General features: G+C 44.3%; 1 protein-coding gene across 10 annotated transcripts in view; it reads left to right on the top strand.

Moving 5' to 3' along the window:
* The window catches only part of NAV2 (neuron navigator 2), a 747,149-nt gene that overhangs the window by 494,105 nt on the left and 237,308 nt on the right, over positions 1-15,736 (top strand). For all 10 annotated transcript variants that reach the window (XM_037839250.1, XM_037839257.1, XM_037839249.1 and 7 more), the window contains exon 4: positions 6,323-6,395. In XM_037839250.1, coding sequence (XP_037695178.1) covers positions 6,323-6,395 — 73 coding nt within the window. The remainder of the gene's footprint in view (positions 1-6,322; positions 6,396-15,736) is intronic.

Raw genomic sequence — 15,736 nt, 5'->3', positions numbered from 1 at the left:
TGCAGTCTTCTTGGCCACCATCTCTAAAACAGAATGCCATGTAGAGCTCAGCGGTAAGGGTTTATTATGGGAGCCTCTTGAGTAGGGACTGACTTTTAGAATTTCAACAACAACTCCCTTCCCAGGTTTCTTTTTTTGTTTCAAGGGAAAAATGGAGAAGTCAGAAAGTTAATAGGAAAATGAAATACTCTGGGCAGTTGGAAGCAAAGTGGAAAAAGATAGTCACCGGAGGAACTTGAGATAGATTTTTGCTTTCAATTTTTTTCTCCTCTAAAGAGATGATTTTTTAATCTATATGGACTTACCCATTTGCAGTAACAGCAGTAGTTAATATTTTTAAAGTTATTGTCGAAGAAGTTGCCAACTTAAAGGGGAAGGGGCTGGGCAGAGCAGTAAAGCAGGAAGAGAAACAGATTGACATAGGAACTCTTGTCTCAGCCAGCTTTCCTTTTTCAAAGCCACCACGAGAGCTAGAGCTGGCTTGCTAAAAGCTTTGATGCTTGAATGGAGATGTGACCCCACCCATTCCAGGTGGGTCTTAATTAGATCACTGGAGTTCTTGAAGAGAGCTCAAGGAGAGAAGGAGCTCAGGGAAGCTTGGAGAGACATTTGGAAAGACACTAAGGTAGGTAATCAAGAGTTTGCCACTGGGAGAAGCTAAGAGCTGACACTGGGAGCATCTAAGAGCTTGGAGATGCAGACAGAAAGACGTTTGGAGATGTTAAGCTAAGAGAACAAGCAAAGATGCACAGGAGCTGAGAGAGAGAAGCTAAGAGAGACAGAACACCAGAGATATTTTGGAGAAAGCCATTTCAAAACCAGGACCAGTAGACGCCAGCCACATTCCTTCCCAGCTGACAAGAGGTGTTCCGGACACCACCAGCCTGTCTTTGGTGAAGGTAACCTCTTGTTGATGCCTTAGTTTGGATACTTGTACAGCCTTAGAACTGTAAATTTGTAACCTAATAAATCCCCTTTATAAAAGCCAATTCATTTCTGGTAGTTGCATAATGGCAGCTCTAGCAAACCAGAACACTGCCTTGAGGCTTTCAACACTTCTGTTCCCTAGACTTGGTATGCTCTTCTTCCCACTGTTAGTGCCTGGTTAAGCTCTCAGATTCTCAGCTCAAATTTTCCACCATTCATTTAGTCGACAAATAGTTTTTAAGCAACTACTATGTGCTGCACACTATTCTAGGTGCTTGGGGATAGATCCATGGACGGAATGGACAAAAAGTCCTGCCTCTTTGGACTTATGTTTCTTCCTTAAGAATTTCATGCCTGACCCTCCCAGGCTAGGTTAGATCGTCTAAAATATGCTTTCCCAGCACTCTCTTCCCTTTCATAGTAACCATGAGGGCTTATGATCATGTGCTTACCTGTGCATTCTTTATTTAATGTCCTTCCCCTATATTAGACTGTAGGCTCTGCGAGGGCAGGGATTATATCTATTCACCACTGTACAGCTATCACCATTACATTGCCTGACCCCCTGTAGGAGCTCAGTAAATACGAGTGGATGAATGATATTTTTGTTGGCGAGTAGTAATAACAGGTGTGAAGGTCACACACACTTCTGGAAGGAAGTTATTTGAGCTGATATATGAGTTTCATGAAGAAAGTACGCTGTGCTTTTAAAATTGCTGGGACATTAAAGTTCTCACTTAGGCTTATCTGGGGTCAGGGTCCCCCATGGCCTAGGTTTAGGCATTTTATGATTTTTAAAACTGTGACCATGCCTGAGTTGAATGCAACAGCCTTGTGCCTCCTCTCCCAGCTTTCTCCTCCTAGGTTGGAGATCTCCAAGGGACTGAGTGGGAAACTTTTAACTCAAAAAAACCAGTCTTGCATTTACTTGGTGTGCCCAGAACCCCTGAACTGAGGTTGCACCCATAGAGGTCATCTTCATTGGCATCAGTCATTTTCCTGGGCTTTGCACTCAGCTACACTGGTATTCAGAGAAAAATGCTGCCATGACAACTGCTACAACAGAAGGTATTTGATCAGTTTCTAAGCTACCAGGGAGATATGCAGCAGTGCTTCCGAGGTTTGCATAGTTCACGTTATCATGAGACCCAGTCCAGCCTTAATCATGATTGAAATGTGAAGTTTTCCATTTGTTGTCTTTTTCCCCTCCCCTTTCTCTTTCCAGTTGTGGGCATTTGTTTAGATTTTTCTCAGGGTGTCTGTCTTGCTCTCTGGCTGTCCTGGGTGAGGATGTACTCCTGGTTGTGGGAGGCAGAGGCTGCAACATACACAGCCTGTGGATAAAATTCAGAAACTGTTAAGAAGCTCTTCAACTTTGGGATTGAAATCCACAGCTGAGACTGATAGAAAGGCTTTACTGCAGCCTGTCTCTTGGATTTTCATGGACTGCACAGGGTGGAGAACATATTTGGCCTCGAACAAAGGGAAACATGGAGATATGCATCCTTCTTGGTCTGCCTCTTTCTCTGCCCCCCTCCTTTAATCCAGCACCTCCCTACTCCCAGGGGCTCCAAGCCGCATTGGATTGCCCCTTCTGGGCTTCCCACCTCCACCCCAGCTCCCTCTGCAAACTCCAGCAACTTGATCCCAGAGTTGGTGGATCCATTTCTATAGCAACAGCTTCGCTAGCCTCCTCGTCCAGTGCTGCTGCCCATCCCCTTTCCGCAACACTGGAATGTCAGACTTTGCACAGATATTTCATCTAATTTTGGAAAGTAGTTTATATTGGCTGCTACGTGTTAATGAACAACTTTGGTCGTATTTACATACTTTGCTAGTTAAGAGTCTTTTCCATCGTTGCTCTGCCTCCTAACTCCTTATCTCATGCTACATGTCTGGATCACACATGACCACCAGCCTCCTTAAAGATCCACACAAGGACATCCTTATGCTGCAGGCAGCACCGGCCCTGTAGCTAGGCCCGCTCTCCGGGACGTGGCTGGAGCTTGAAATTTCAGTAGTGCCCGTGGATGGATTGTTTACCTGTACAGTATTTGGAAGCAAACCTTGAGGTGAATTTTAATCAGAAGAGAGTGTGGATCAAAGAGACAGCCTCCCCTTCTGATCTCATTCCAAACGAAGCCAGGAGGTTGGAAGCCAAGTCTGACCCTCTGCTTCTTACCCTCCCTCTCTTCCTGGGGTGCAGATGAAAAGCGCGTGGGTCTCAGCTGCCTTGTCAGGAGTGATTTTTTAAACTTAATGGAATATTATTAAAGACTGGATTTGAGACTTGAGGAATGTTTTTTGAACTCTTCTGTGAGCAGAGAACTCATAGTAAAGGGAAGAAATTCATTCACTAGATGGGCTCAAGAATTGTCTTTTAAAATGATGGCCCGTGTTCTTATTTTTAATTTTATCATTTCCTAGGCGTGCAATCGGGTATCTGGATATTGTTCATGTATTTCATCACCTCTTCAAGAGAAAGCATTCTTGGTCCCTTAGGCCTCCTCTGTTCACCTAGCAAAGGAAGATCCTAATATTTCTCTTAAACTGTTTATATGCTCTGATTCTCCCTGAAAAGGATAGGAGTCATGGTGTGTGTATGGAATGGCTCTGTGGGCCCCAAAGAGGAGGACTGTGTAAAAGTGGGCTCCTGTGATGGGGAGGGGGGACTCCTGGGTTCCAGCCCCAGCTCTGTGATCGTGGTCAAAGTCTGACTTCCATACCTCACCTCCATCAAGCCAAACTTGCCAAAACCAACACCATTACAATTCAATTATGTTAATTGAATGAATGATAAAAAGAATCATGTAATTCCGAGTTTCTCAGCCAAGACACTATTGACATTGTGGAGGGGGTGATAAGGGGGTGGGAGTGGCTGTCCTGTGCATTATAGGATGTTCAGCAACACCCCAGGCCTCTACTTCTAGATGCCAGTAGCACCCCCCACTGGGTTCTGACAACCCAAAATATTGCCAGACATTGCCTCATGTCCCTCCAGGATGCGGTGTGGGGTGGGGAGCAGATTGCCCCTCCCTCCCATCATAACTGCTGATATAAATTAATATAATATACAAAAGAATTATAGGACTTAAAAATTCATTGAGGAGGAGACTATTCCTGGTAACTTATAATTATTAATCCCTTTAGTTGAGTATAACATTAAAAGAAAGCAGTGGTTGACTGAGTTGAAACAAATCAGAACTGTATTCTAACATCTATTTTAAATGTTGCTTTACGCATAAATGTGACAAGTAAACATACTTTCTTGGAAGGAAAATGCTATAGAAACACATTATAGTAAAGCAGTGCTTTTCTTGAATATGTTGCTGGGTGTCTTAAATTTTTTTTTCAGTGCAACACTGGTGCACTGTTGCTGAAAAAACTTAACTTACCCTTTCAGTCCATCCACATGACACTTTCAAAGATAAATATCAAGTGTACCATTGTTTTTCTTTGCATTAACAGAGATGCAGGTATGGTCAGCATTTCTTTATCTTTTTCTCGTTTTCCTTGGGGACATATTGCCAAAGTCTGGCTTATCAGCCATGTGCAAGATACTTTATTGAAGAATTAGACAGGATTATAGGAGGAGACAAGGAATGGAAGAGGAATTTTATAATTTTATCATGATTTAAATACTAGTGTCTCTTTTTGCTTAGGGTGCTGAGGAAGAGGGTCAACAAATCATTTTAGGTGGTTTTGGTACAACTGTGTACAACAGTAGAAATAAGGATTATGGTTAGCATTTTCTTAGAAGCAGGCTTTCTGTTTTAAAATAGCATTTGGACATACAGTTTTTATTACACTTATACATGGGAGCAAAATGCTCTAAAACGCCTCCCACAAAGTGCTCCCAGTCATTCTCTTGCTTTGTCTCTTCACCTTCCTCCCAAGACACTAGTGTCTGGTTGTTGCTGTCAGTCATTCTGGGGCTGGGCAGACGAAAAGATTGAAAGCAATCTCACTTTTCCTCCCCCTATATAAGGAATGATTTTCTGCCATGGGGGAAAGCATCATCCAGAGCATCAGCATTTATGTATTTTGCAGGAAATTGCATTTTGCCCCTTTTCCTACGGATGAGAAAATGTCTCCTTGATGCAGATCCTTCAAGATGGATTAGGGATTGGGAAAGAGGTGGGAATCTGTGCTAAAAATACGAGCACGTGATAACCTCACGCTAAGGGTGGAGTGGGTTCTTATAAAATGGGCGCAGTTTTATTCAGGTGCTTCATAGCTTAATTGAAAGCATTTGGAGGATGTGGAGGCTGGGTTTAGGAAAGGAAAATTGTGGATGTCAGTGAGAGGGTGGAAGGGAACTTCCAGAAGCCTGCCTTAGGACCAGACTCGACTCAATTAGAGAGTGGCGTCACTCTGCTGCTGCTAAGGGCTGTCAGAAAAACTACATGGGGGTAGAGAGGATGGTCATACATGCTGAATGACAGTCATTTATTGGCTCAAAATAAACTCTGTGGGTTCAGTAGTGGTTTGAAATCATAATAATTTGACTGAGCCTGGACATCGTGTAGAAGGGAGTGGGATTCCGTTGTACAATGCAAATTGTGTGAAACTCTAATATCCCTGTGTCGAGTCAAAAGCAATTCTGTTTGCTTATGGTCACCATTGACATTAATCAAGCCAGAACATTTTCCTTTTAACCAAAAAATAATTAGCCCTGACAAAGGACGTCAGATCAGACCTTTGGGAATGACCTAATTGTTCTTTGGTGTGAGGGCTGGGTGTTGGCTTGCCTTTGTCATGGCATCAGCACTAGCCAACCTGGGAGGCTTCCTGGACTCTCACTGGTGGATCCCTTCCTGCCACAGAGAGCACGAAGGACAGAGGGGTACCGAGGGGTCACAGCCCACCCTCGTCACCTGAAATGCCTGCCATCCTGAGAATTTTGTGAGTCAACACTACCCAGATTCCTACTGAAAACCCCATTCACTGTTTTTACATTTGACTGCCTGCCTTGTAGCTGGAACTTTCTGCCAGCTGCTGGTAGAAGGGTGGATCCATTAACCTCATCCCCTCCTCCACTTCTCTGGCAGTTGCTCAGGTCCTCAGGATTGCACTGGTGACAGTGATTAACACAAGAGCTCCAACTCCACCCTGGTTATTTTTGGTGCCATGAGCAATCCAGGAACCTCCACTTTTGGAGCTGTATGGTTGGGATATTAGGTAACCTTTTCCTGGGCAAGTACAGACAAGGGAGAGTCCTGACCTGCATCCATCCATCCATTGGGCGTTTTGATGTACTATTTTTCCTTGTAGAGAACCTTCACAAATGCACAATGAGCCCTTTCTCCTACATGGCCCTTTGTTCCTAATAAAAGATGGCACAGGAAGACAATGAACATGTATTGAGTGCATATTGTTGGTTTTTCCCCCCTAGATTGAAAACATCGATGCCTGCTTGAATTTCCTGGCAGCTAAGGGGATAAACATCCAGGGGCTGTCTGCAGAAGGTGAGTCAGCACGCTAGTCATTAAACTGCCTTTTCATCATTGGCATGCTCACCTGTTACTTATTGATTAATAGAGTTAAGACAAGAATTATTGGTGGGCTTTTCTGGTTCCTGCAGGCAGTTCAGTCAATACTTGTCTAGACTTGAGGTTGCCACTTTTTGACAACTCAAAAAAAATCACTCCAAAGTTACACAAAGAATCATACCAGCCACATCTACAAGAAACTGAGGGAGTAGTGAAGACAAGTGAAGAAGCTGCCTCTGTTTGAGAAGGGCTTAGTTAAGCGATGCTGATTTGATTCACCTATTTAGAGGTTCAGTTAATTCTCAGTGAGAAAATGCTTAACCATGGAACATACTTAAACTGTACAGCTCTCAGAAAAAAATGCCTAGTCTTTATCTCTTACTTTAATAGAAGCAGCAGCACTTTTCTTTGCTCTCAAAACACACACACTCACACACTCACACACACACACACACGCACAAATATATGTGGTTTATTAATGAGAGTCTAAATTTTTACATCCTGATAAGTTTTTAATTACCTCAAATTTGGTGGCTAATTAGGACAGTAGCTTTTCCTAATGGTTTGCTGTTAAATTAGTTATTGGTCTGGAGATGGCTTAGGTTCCCCAGGCAAAATCTCACCCTGGAAACCTTCCCTCTGTCTCCTGTTTGTAAATACCAACAGCTGCCAGCTTAAAAGCTGCCATGGGCCTCGGCCTCCTCCCAAACTCATTAGGTTGCACCTGCCTCCAGTTTTCCCAGAACAGGTAAAGCAGTTTGGGTTTCAGATGATACCACCTTCTCCTGGTAAGGTTGCCTTTTGAAAAGATGCACCTTAGCGTCTACTGCAGTGGTCAGGGTGGGGAGGAGTCGAGCAATGAAGAAGAAAGCAGCCAAATGGAGTAGGTAAGTTTGCAAACATGTTATGGATTCCATTTGGGACCTGTTCTTTGCTTTTGCTCTGTAATGTGCTGAGAGCTTGGTGTACCTGGCTGTGCTTCTGAACTGTCCTGTATTGGGGGCAGGTAGTATAAATGGCCACTGTTGGTGCTCATAGGTGTTTCACATATCTGATTGGGACATGGAATTCTCTGCTGTAATTCCCCAAGTAGGAAATTGAGTGTGCTGGGCCTGCCCCAGGTCAGGCATAGTCATATTGCTTCCAGAGGTGCCATGGGGATAAGATCTAGACTGACTGCTGTGTGGAATACACATTGCTGAGAGAGTGGGCTGGAGGTGTTGCCATGGATAGGTAGGGAGATGCAAATTCTGATTCCAAGGCACACACTGCTTCCTCCTGCTAGAGAGCTCTTGTGCTGGCTGGTAGGTGGCAGGTATATCCTCCTCCTAGTTTCTGGGAGTGACTTGACTCCAGGGACAGGAATTTATATGGCAAAGGCTCTACAGGATGCAGCTTCCGCAGACCAGCTTTGTCCCTGTAGCCTGGAAGTGACAGCTGGCTGTTCAACCATCTATCCATTGTCCTGCCTTCTGCCTCATTTGTTCCCCCATCCTCTCTGACCCATCATCTATGTACCTTGAGACAGAGAATCTATGCAATAAATATTTGTTGGATAAATAAGTACCTACTGTGCTTTCAGGGATTTTATCTGCATCAGCTCCAGTTCTCATAACTGAAGTTTGAGTTTATAATTGCCTCAGTTTACAGATACAGAAACTTTGTCATAAAGAGGTTATGAGTGACATCCCTGATGTCACTAGCACATGTAGCTAGTGAGTGGCAGAGGCAGGATTTGAACCCAGGTCTTTCTGATGTCAGAGCTCATGTCCTTTGTATATAACATGGTTTCTTTGGGGGGCAGCAGCTGGATAAAATCCAGGGGAAAGAAATCAGAAAAGATTTAGAGCTCTGTTACTTGGAGCATTGCCTCAGAAGATGTCGTGCTGTCCATGGAGGCATATAATGCAAAGACACTTGACTCTTCCCTTTTTAGATATTGGGATGTGGCCTCTCCTGAGAGTCTCTGACACAGAAGAACATACTGTAACCAGCGTTGAGGCATCAACCCATTGGGGTATAACTATGAAATGGTTTTATGGTATTTCAGTAACTGTCCCCCAACTGTGCTATTTTGAACCCCTGTCTTTCCTGCTGGGTTGTGTCTCAGTGATATCTTGGCTCCAAGCCATAACTTTTCAGTAACGTTCAGTTATAGAACTGTTTTATGTCAATATTTGTGACTCAGTCTTGTTCATTTTTAAACTTCAATCTCAAACTATATTTGAAGCTCTTTTCTTCTATGCGCCCCCCCCACCCGCCCCTCCCAGTGCAAGTGACTTTAGAAGCTTGAAGGGGGGTGGGCCGTGGTAGCTTGACTTCCTTTCTCTTCCCCTTCCCTTTTTCCTGTGCCTGAGCTTCTGGGATTGGGGCAGCATAGAGGAGGCAGCGTTGTGCTGGTGGTGAAGTTGCAGTCCTCCCCTTGGGTGGCTGTAACTGCCACTGTCCACGGCTGGTGGTCTCAACATGTCCTGCTACCTGGGGACTTGCTCCCATGCTGCTCCCAGGACATCAGTAGGATTTTGTGTAATCTGGCCAGCTCTTCCAGTTCACCCAAGCTTGTGGCACTTGTGTCCCATCCCCCCAATGTAGGTCTTCTTTGCCCCCACACTAGGGTGGTCCTCGTGAGACCACAGCCCTGTGTCCTGAACCCTCCATTATCTACCATAGGGCTGGCAGGACTGTGTGCACGCCCACCTTCCTCTTCAGGTGGGTGGAACAGGCCTCCTGTCACCTGGCAGTCCCCCACCATACAATCTCTTTGGTTCTTTCACTCCCGCTCTGGTAGCCAAGAGGCAGATCGGCCAAATGGTCTGCTAAGCAGATGTCCAAAAGGGGACTAGAATGCCAGGCTCTCCCTCTTGCCAGCATCCCCACCTTTGACTGATTCTCTTGGAGTCTCCATTCCCTTCACTTCAAGGAAGGCAAGGACCCCACCTTTTCCTTCTTGGTAAGGGGAGAAAGTATCCTGTCTCCATGGTGTTTGAACACACCACCACCACCACAAAAAAGAAACCCACCAATGACCTTTTCTCACTTTAATCTTATATTAATTTTTTGGGGGGTGGGAATGATGATGGTGGTGGTTTTGTGGTAAGATGATTCTTAACTGGTACAGCTCAGTAAATCCTGTGGGAAGGTGACCGGCCCCAACTTTTGGCAGCTCCCTAAAGTTATAAAGTGGGGGTACATAGAACCATTTATCCTCATATTTGGGCCTTATTCACAATTTTCAGGGTTATAGGAAATACCTCACATGACATCCTGTTAAATTACAAAAATAGAAACCATTTATTGAGAACCTGCCATGTGTCAGTCACTGAGCTAAGTGCTGTACACATTTTTATCTTATTTAATCCCCCCAGGATCCTTATGTGGTCAGTATTAGTATTATCCATTATACAGATGAGGAAACCAAGACACAAAGAGATTGTTACATATGGGAAAAGGGAGGCTCACAAGATTAGGCTGTGGCTAAGCTAGCCACATCTGATTCAAAGGCCTGGTTCTTTCCATTACATTTCACTGCTCACACTTCTAACCACCTGCATAAATAATAGAAAAGCATTATACTGTTAAAAAAATTATGCAGTTTTAATGCTTTTTGTTTTCTTTTTGAAGATGAGTGCCCTGAGGCTCCTCTCTGATGAAACCTTAGATACATCCGCACCCTTTCTCCTTCCCAGTGAGTAAAGCTGGGTTTGGAACCCGGGAGGGTGTACGCACCTGTCCTTGAAACATTTCAGCAACTCAGGCCCTGTCCCGACTTGCCTCTTAGAAAGCCACAGAAAGCCTTTGTTCCACGGCGGGTGCTTCCAGGCAGAGGCTGCAGGCTCGGATGAGCCCCGTGGAGGTGCTGCTGGTGTAGGGTGCTGCCCTTGTGCCAGGCCTCCTGCCCCCTCAGTGTTCCTGAAGGTTGGACCTGTCTGTCTGCTCTTGGAGACATGCCAGAGTCCTGAGAGCTTGGGCCTCACCCTGCCCTGGGGTGATTTTCAAGTTCTGCCCTCCTCCCACCACACAGTCCCTCCCCAACACACACACCACCTGTCACAACCGTCTGTAAATCTGTCTCTGTGAGAAAGGATAGGTTTTACCTCTGGGAGTTTTAGGAACACCTGGGGGTTGTGCTACCTGGGCCTGAGTCCACCCTCCTGTAATGCAGAGCAGAGGTCAGGAGATAGGTATGTCCTGTTTAGTTCAGCAAACACTTCCTGGGCATGTCCTGTGTGTCAGGCACAGTGGTGGGCCCTGGGATACGCAGATATTCAAGCCAGTCCTACACAACTAGCCTTCATTCCAATTAATAAGGGCCATGCTAGTGGTACAGAGAGGATCCTGTGATGACCAAAGAAAGGCGGTGACCAGCTCTGCCTGGGACCATCAGGAGGGATTCAGAGAGGAGCTGATGTCCCCGCCCCCTGGGATTTGCAGGATGAGCAAGCACTCACCAGACATAAAAGGCGGGCGACGGGAAATCCAGATGGAAGATGGACAGAGGTGATATGGAGACAAAGAGCTAGCTCTTCTTCAGCCTTGTAGGTTCGAGGAAACAGTGGCAGGAAGAACCTTCCATGTACCTCCTGGAAGAAGTGTATGCTTTTGAAGTGAAATCATTCACCAGCTTGATTAGCCCAGACCAGGGCTTGCTCCTTGATGGCCAGAGACCTCGCTGCTGAGCTTGCCCCTCCCCTCCTCCAGAAAGGAAGAGGTCTTTCTGGACCTTCCGGATGAAAGCAGCAGGTGGAACGCTTCCTCCCACCTACATCACCTAAAACCCTGAGTTGGGGAGTGAGGTACCATTTCTGTCCCTCACAGGAGGGTCCTGTGGGCTCTGCTCCCACCCGCTCACTGCATTTCTGTGGGTTGACTCGTTGGCAGCCTTGGTGAGCACGACACAGAAGGGCTGCAAGAGTAGGGTTGAAAGTTGTGCAGTGAACATAAGGTATGTAGCCAGCCCATCTGGAGGAATAACGCCAGAGAATCCACATTCCCAGATCAGCTGGGCAGGCCTCACACAACTGTGGCTTAAGGAAATTGAATAGGAATTCACCACTCTGCAGTCTGAGGCAGCCCTCCCCTTGGCTCCAAATCCCTTCTTCCCTACCAAGCAAATTTCTTTCTATTAGATTATTCTAATGCTTGTGCCTTAGTAAACCAGGCCTGAGATTTCTCTTAAATAATGTTGAAAAGGAAACAACCCTATCTTGACCCTTCATGCCCAGCCTTACTACGGCATCCAGGCTGATTAATACCAGCCAGTGGGAACAAAGAGATCAGCCAGAACCCAAAGAAACTAAGATGCGTGACAATACTGAATTCTAATGGAAACTGAAATATGGCCTCTGTGGTTTGTTCTTCAGTTTACATGGGGGCAGCCACAAAAAGAGAAGCGAGAACAGGGTTCCAGCGCTGGTTTAGCCACCAGCTAGCAAGGGTATCTCTGGGCAAGTCAATTCTGCTCTGTGGGTCTACATCTTTTTTTTTTTTTTTCTTCTAGAAATCAAGAGGGTGAAGTTAGTTGACTGGACACAAAAAGGTGTTCCTTCTCCAAAGTCTTGGGAAGGGTTATGATGGAAACATTTTTGTGGGCCAACAGATTTTGTTTTTAGACTGCCTGTGGAGCTGGCTCCCCAGGCCTCATGGAACACAGATACATGGCATTTAAAATATGAAAAGAACACAATTCTAGTTATTTTGGATACTGTCTGGTATAGACCACCCATGGCATAAACTTGTGTGGCTTCCCACCCCAATCAGAGCATCCAGTGTTTGAGATTTTATGTTCTTAAAAAAAATTATGCGATCTAAACGTCCATCAACTGGTGAATGGATAAACAAAATGTGGTATATCATATAATGGTATACTACTCAGCAATATAAAGGAACAAACTTACGATACATGCTTTAACATGAATGAACCTCAAAAATATGCTAAGTGAAAGAAGCCAGATGCAGAAGACTACATATTGCATAATTCCATTTATATAAGATATCAAGAAAAGGCAAATCTGTAGAAACTGAAAGCAGATTAGTGGTTGCCTGGGTGGGATTGGGGATTGGCCACAGTAGGTATGAGAAATCATTTGGGGATGATAGAAATGCTCTAAAACTAAAGATTGTTAAGTTGTACACTTAAGTAAATTTTATTTATGCAAATTTTATACCTCTATAAAGCTACTTTAAAAAACCAGAGTAAAACCTCCCATTGAATTTTCTCTATTAAATCATTCATGATTGATTTCTGGACTCCAGTGACTGCAGAATGCAGGGAATACACTAGAAAGGAGAAGGGACAGCTGCTTTTTTTAATTTTTTAACTATTGCACTATTAATTAAAGTCCATGGTTTAACTTAGGGTTCACTGTTTGGGTAGTGTAGTTCCAGGGATTTTTTTAAATTTTTTATTCTGTTACCATATATACAATCTAACATTCCCCCCACCCCCTTTAATCACATTCAGATATATATTTCAGTGTTGTAAATTGCATCCACAATGTTGTGCTACCATCACCACCATCCATTACCAAAACATTTCCATTGTTCAAAATAGGAACCCTGAACCTTTTAAGCCTTACATTCCCATTCCCTATCCCCACCCTGTCCCCTGGCAACCTATATTCTAGATTCTGAATTTGAGAGTTTGGAAGGGATAGCTACTTAGTTTACCTTTGAGTAAAGAGCCTTATGTGAGCTCCAAGAGGCTGCAGGTAGAGCAACTCTATTTTCTGAACTCAAAAGGGAAGCTATAGAGTCTGGCAGTGTCCTAGGGGCTTTGCATTCATTTTCTTATTCAATCTTCATTTAATTCTTTTAACTCCTCTGTGGGAAAGGTACAGTGGAACATATCCCCATTTTAAAGGAGAAGAAAACTGAGGCTCAGAGAGGATAAATCTTGAGAAAACTCAGTAATCTATAAATGATGGACTGTGGAGATTAAAACCCAGGTCTTTGTGGCTCCCCAAATCAGTGATCTTTACAATAAAAAAAAAATGCTGCCTCCTAAGAAAAAGTAGATGGTTAGGAGGACTATGCTCTTTGACAAAGAAAAGTTGTTTTAGGGAAAAATGGAACCAGCTGTCAAGAACAGTAAATGACAATGACCACGGAGGGTAGAGAACATGACAAAACAACCTCCCAGGAGAGGCTTCTTTGGAGCCCAGATGGCATTTATTGGCACTTGGTTTGTGCTGGTAAGTCAAGGAGAGTGCTGACACAGACATGCCCTCTTTCTGCAGTGGACAACCCTTGAGCCTCTGGATATGTTCAAATGTTAGTTCCTCCTCTTTTTGTTTTCCTTGTGTGGTTTTAAAAAAAATATATTGTAAAGGAGACATCATCAACATGGTGTCATAAGACATCTACTGAAAACCTCTCCCCAGAGATTGAGTGAAAAAAGGGCAAGTCTCACCTGCTCAGAACTCTGGAGGAAGGCAAAGACTGGAGAAAGATCCTACAAATGCAGAACTGAAGAAAAAGAAAAATACCAGGTAAGAAACTTCTGTCCTGGACTGGCCAGTCCTCTCTCTCTCAGTCCCACACAACTTGGGAAGTGACCAGAGTCAGCAACCGGGGTCCCTCCCACCTCCAACTGGGGACACAAATTATAAAATCTCTCACAGCAGTGAGGTAGATCCCCACATATATCCAGACACAGAAGCCCAAGACCACAGAGATCCAGGGCAGGACACAAGCTGCTGAGGAGGGCAGAATACAAAAGACCACCAAGGAGGAGCTTCCAAAACAGAGGATTAGGAAGGGAATGGCAAAACCTGCTTCTTTCCCAAAAGCAGCAAGTAGTCAGGCAGACACTGTCCGATTCAACTGTTTGAGGACCTGGGGGACAAGGGAAGAGATTCCAGTGCCCCAGGTCAGTGCGGGACAGAGAGTCTGAGAAAATGTTGTCAGAGACCGTAATTCCAGCCATAGCTTCTGGTGCCTGCCTCTTGTGCTTGAGGGAAAGAGGTGGCGGGCAGGCCAATCCTTGCCTGGGGGAAAGCTGTGGCTACAGGAGCCCCCCAGCCCAAGTAAAGAGGGGGACACAGCCCAACACTGAGCCACATATTGGCTGGCAAAGTGAGTAAATGGGACCCCCACAATTTCAGCTCTTCCTGGTCAGATGCTGCTGGGTCCCAAAGGGCACCATCTGCTGGGCAGTCAGGAAAATGCAGGGGGAAAAAAGCAAGGCTTTTTAGAGCCTCTGCAGACCCTATCCCAGACCTGTTGGAGTTGGTCTACACACCCTGCATGGGTGCCCAGCCCTGTTTTGACTGGGAAATACTGATGATCAAATAATGAAAACAGTGCCCTGATACAAACCCAAGCAACAAACAATCCTAGATAGAAAGAGAAACTGACCTTCAGAATAGACCCATCAACGTAATCAGATGACCAGATAAAAGCAAAAAATCACAAGGCACACTAAAACACAGAAAGAGATGACCTAGTCAAAGTAACACATTAAAAAGCTGAAGGAGATACAGAATTTGGAACAACTAATCAAAGATGTTCAAACAAATCTAACTCAATTCAAGGAAATGAAGGAAAATATGCACAAAGAGATAAAGGATATGAAGACACTAGGTGAGCATAAGGAAGAATTTGAAAATATACATAGAAAAATAACAGACTTTATGGGAATAAAAGATACTGTGGATAAAATTAAAAATATATTAGAGACACTCAACAGTATATTTGAAGAGGCAAAACGAAGGATCAGTGAGCTAGAAGACAGACAACTGAATTTGAACAAACAGAAGAACAAATGGAGAAAAATATGGAAATTTTTGAGAAGGGTGTCTGGGAAATGATTGACAGCATGAAGTGCACAAACATACACATCATAGGTGTCCCAGAAGAAGAGAAAGGAAAAGGGCCAGGAAGAATATTTGAAGAAATAATGGTTGAAAATTTCCCAACACTTATAAAAGACACATATATATGCAAATCTAAGAAGTCCAGCATACTCCAAACAGAATAAATATGAATAGATCCACTCCAAGACACATGCTAATCTGACTGTCAAACACCACAGAGAAGGAGAATATTCTGAAAGCAGCAAGAGAAAAGCAGCTCACCATATACAAGGGAAACCTAAAAAGACTAAGTGCTGATTTCTCATCAGACACCATGGAGACGAGAAGGCAGTGGTGCGATACATTTAAGATACTGAAAGAGAAAAATTGCCATCCAAGAATACTCTATCCAGCAAAGCTATCCCTTCAAAAATGAGGGAGTTTAAAATATTCACAGATAAACAGAAGCTGAGAGAGTTTTAGCAAGAGACCTGCCCTACAAGAACTAAAGAGAGTTCTGTTGGC

Source organism: Choloepus didactylus, chromosome 6 (assembly GCF_015220235.1).
Source record: "Choloepus didactylus isolate mChoDid1 chromosome 6, mChoDid1.pri, whole genome shotgun sequence".
NCBI lineage: Eukaryota > Metazoa > Chordata > Mammalia > Pilosa > Megalonychidae > Choloepus > Choloepus didactylus.
This window is presented reverse-complemented; position numbering and strand designations above follow the sequence as displayed.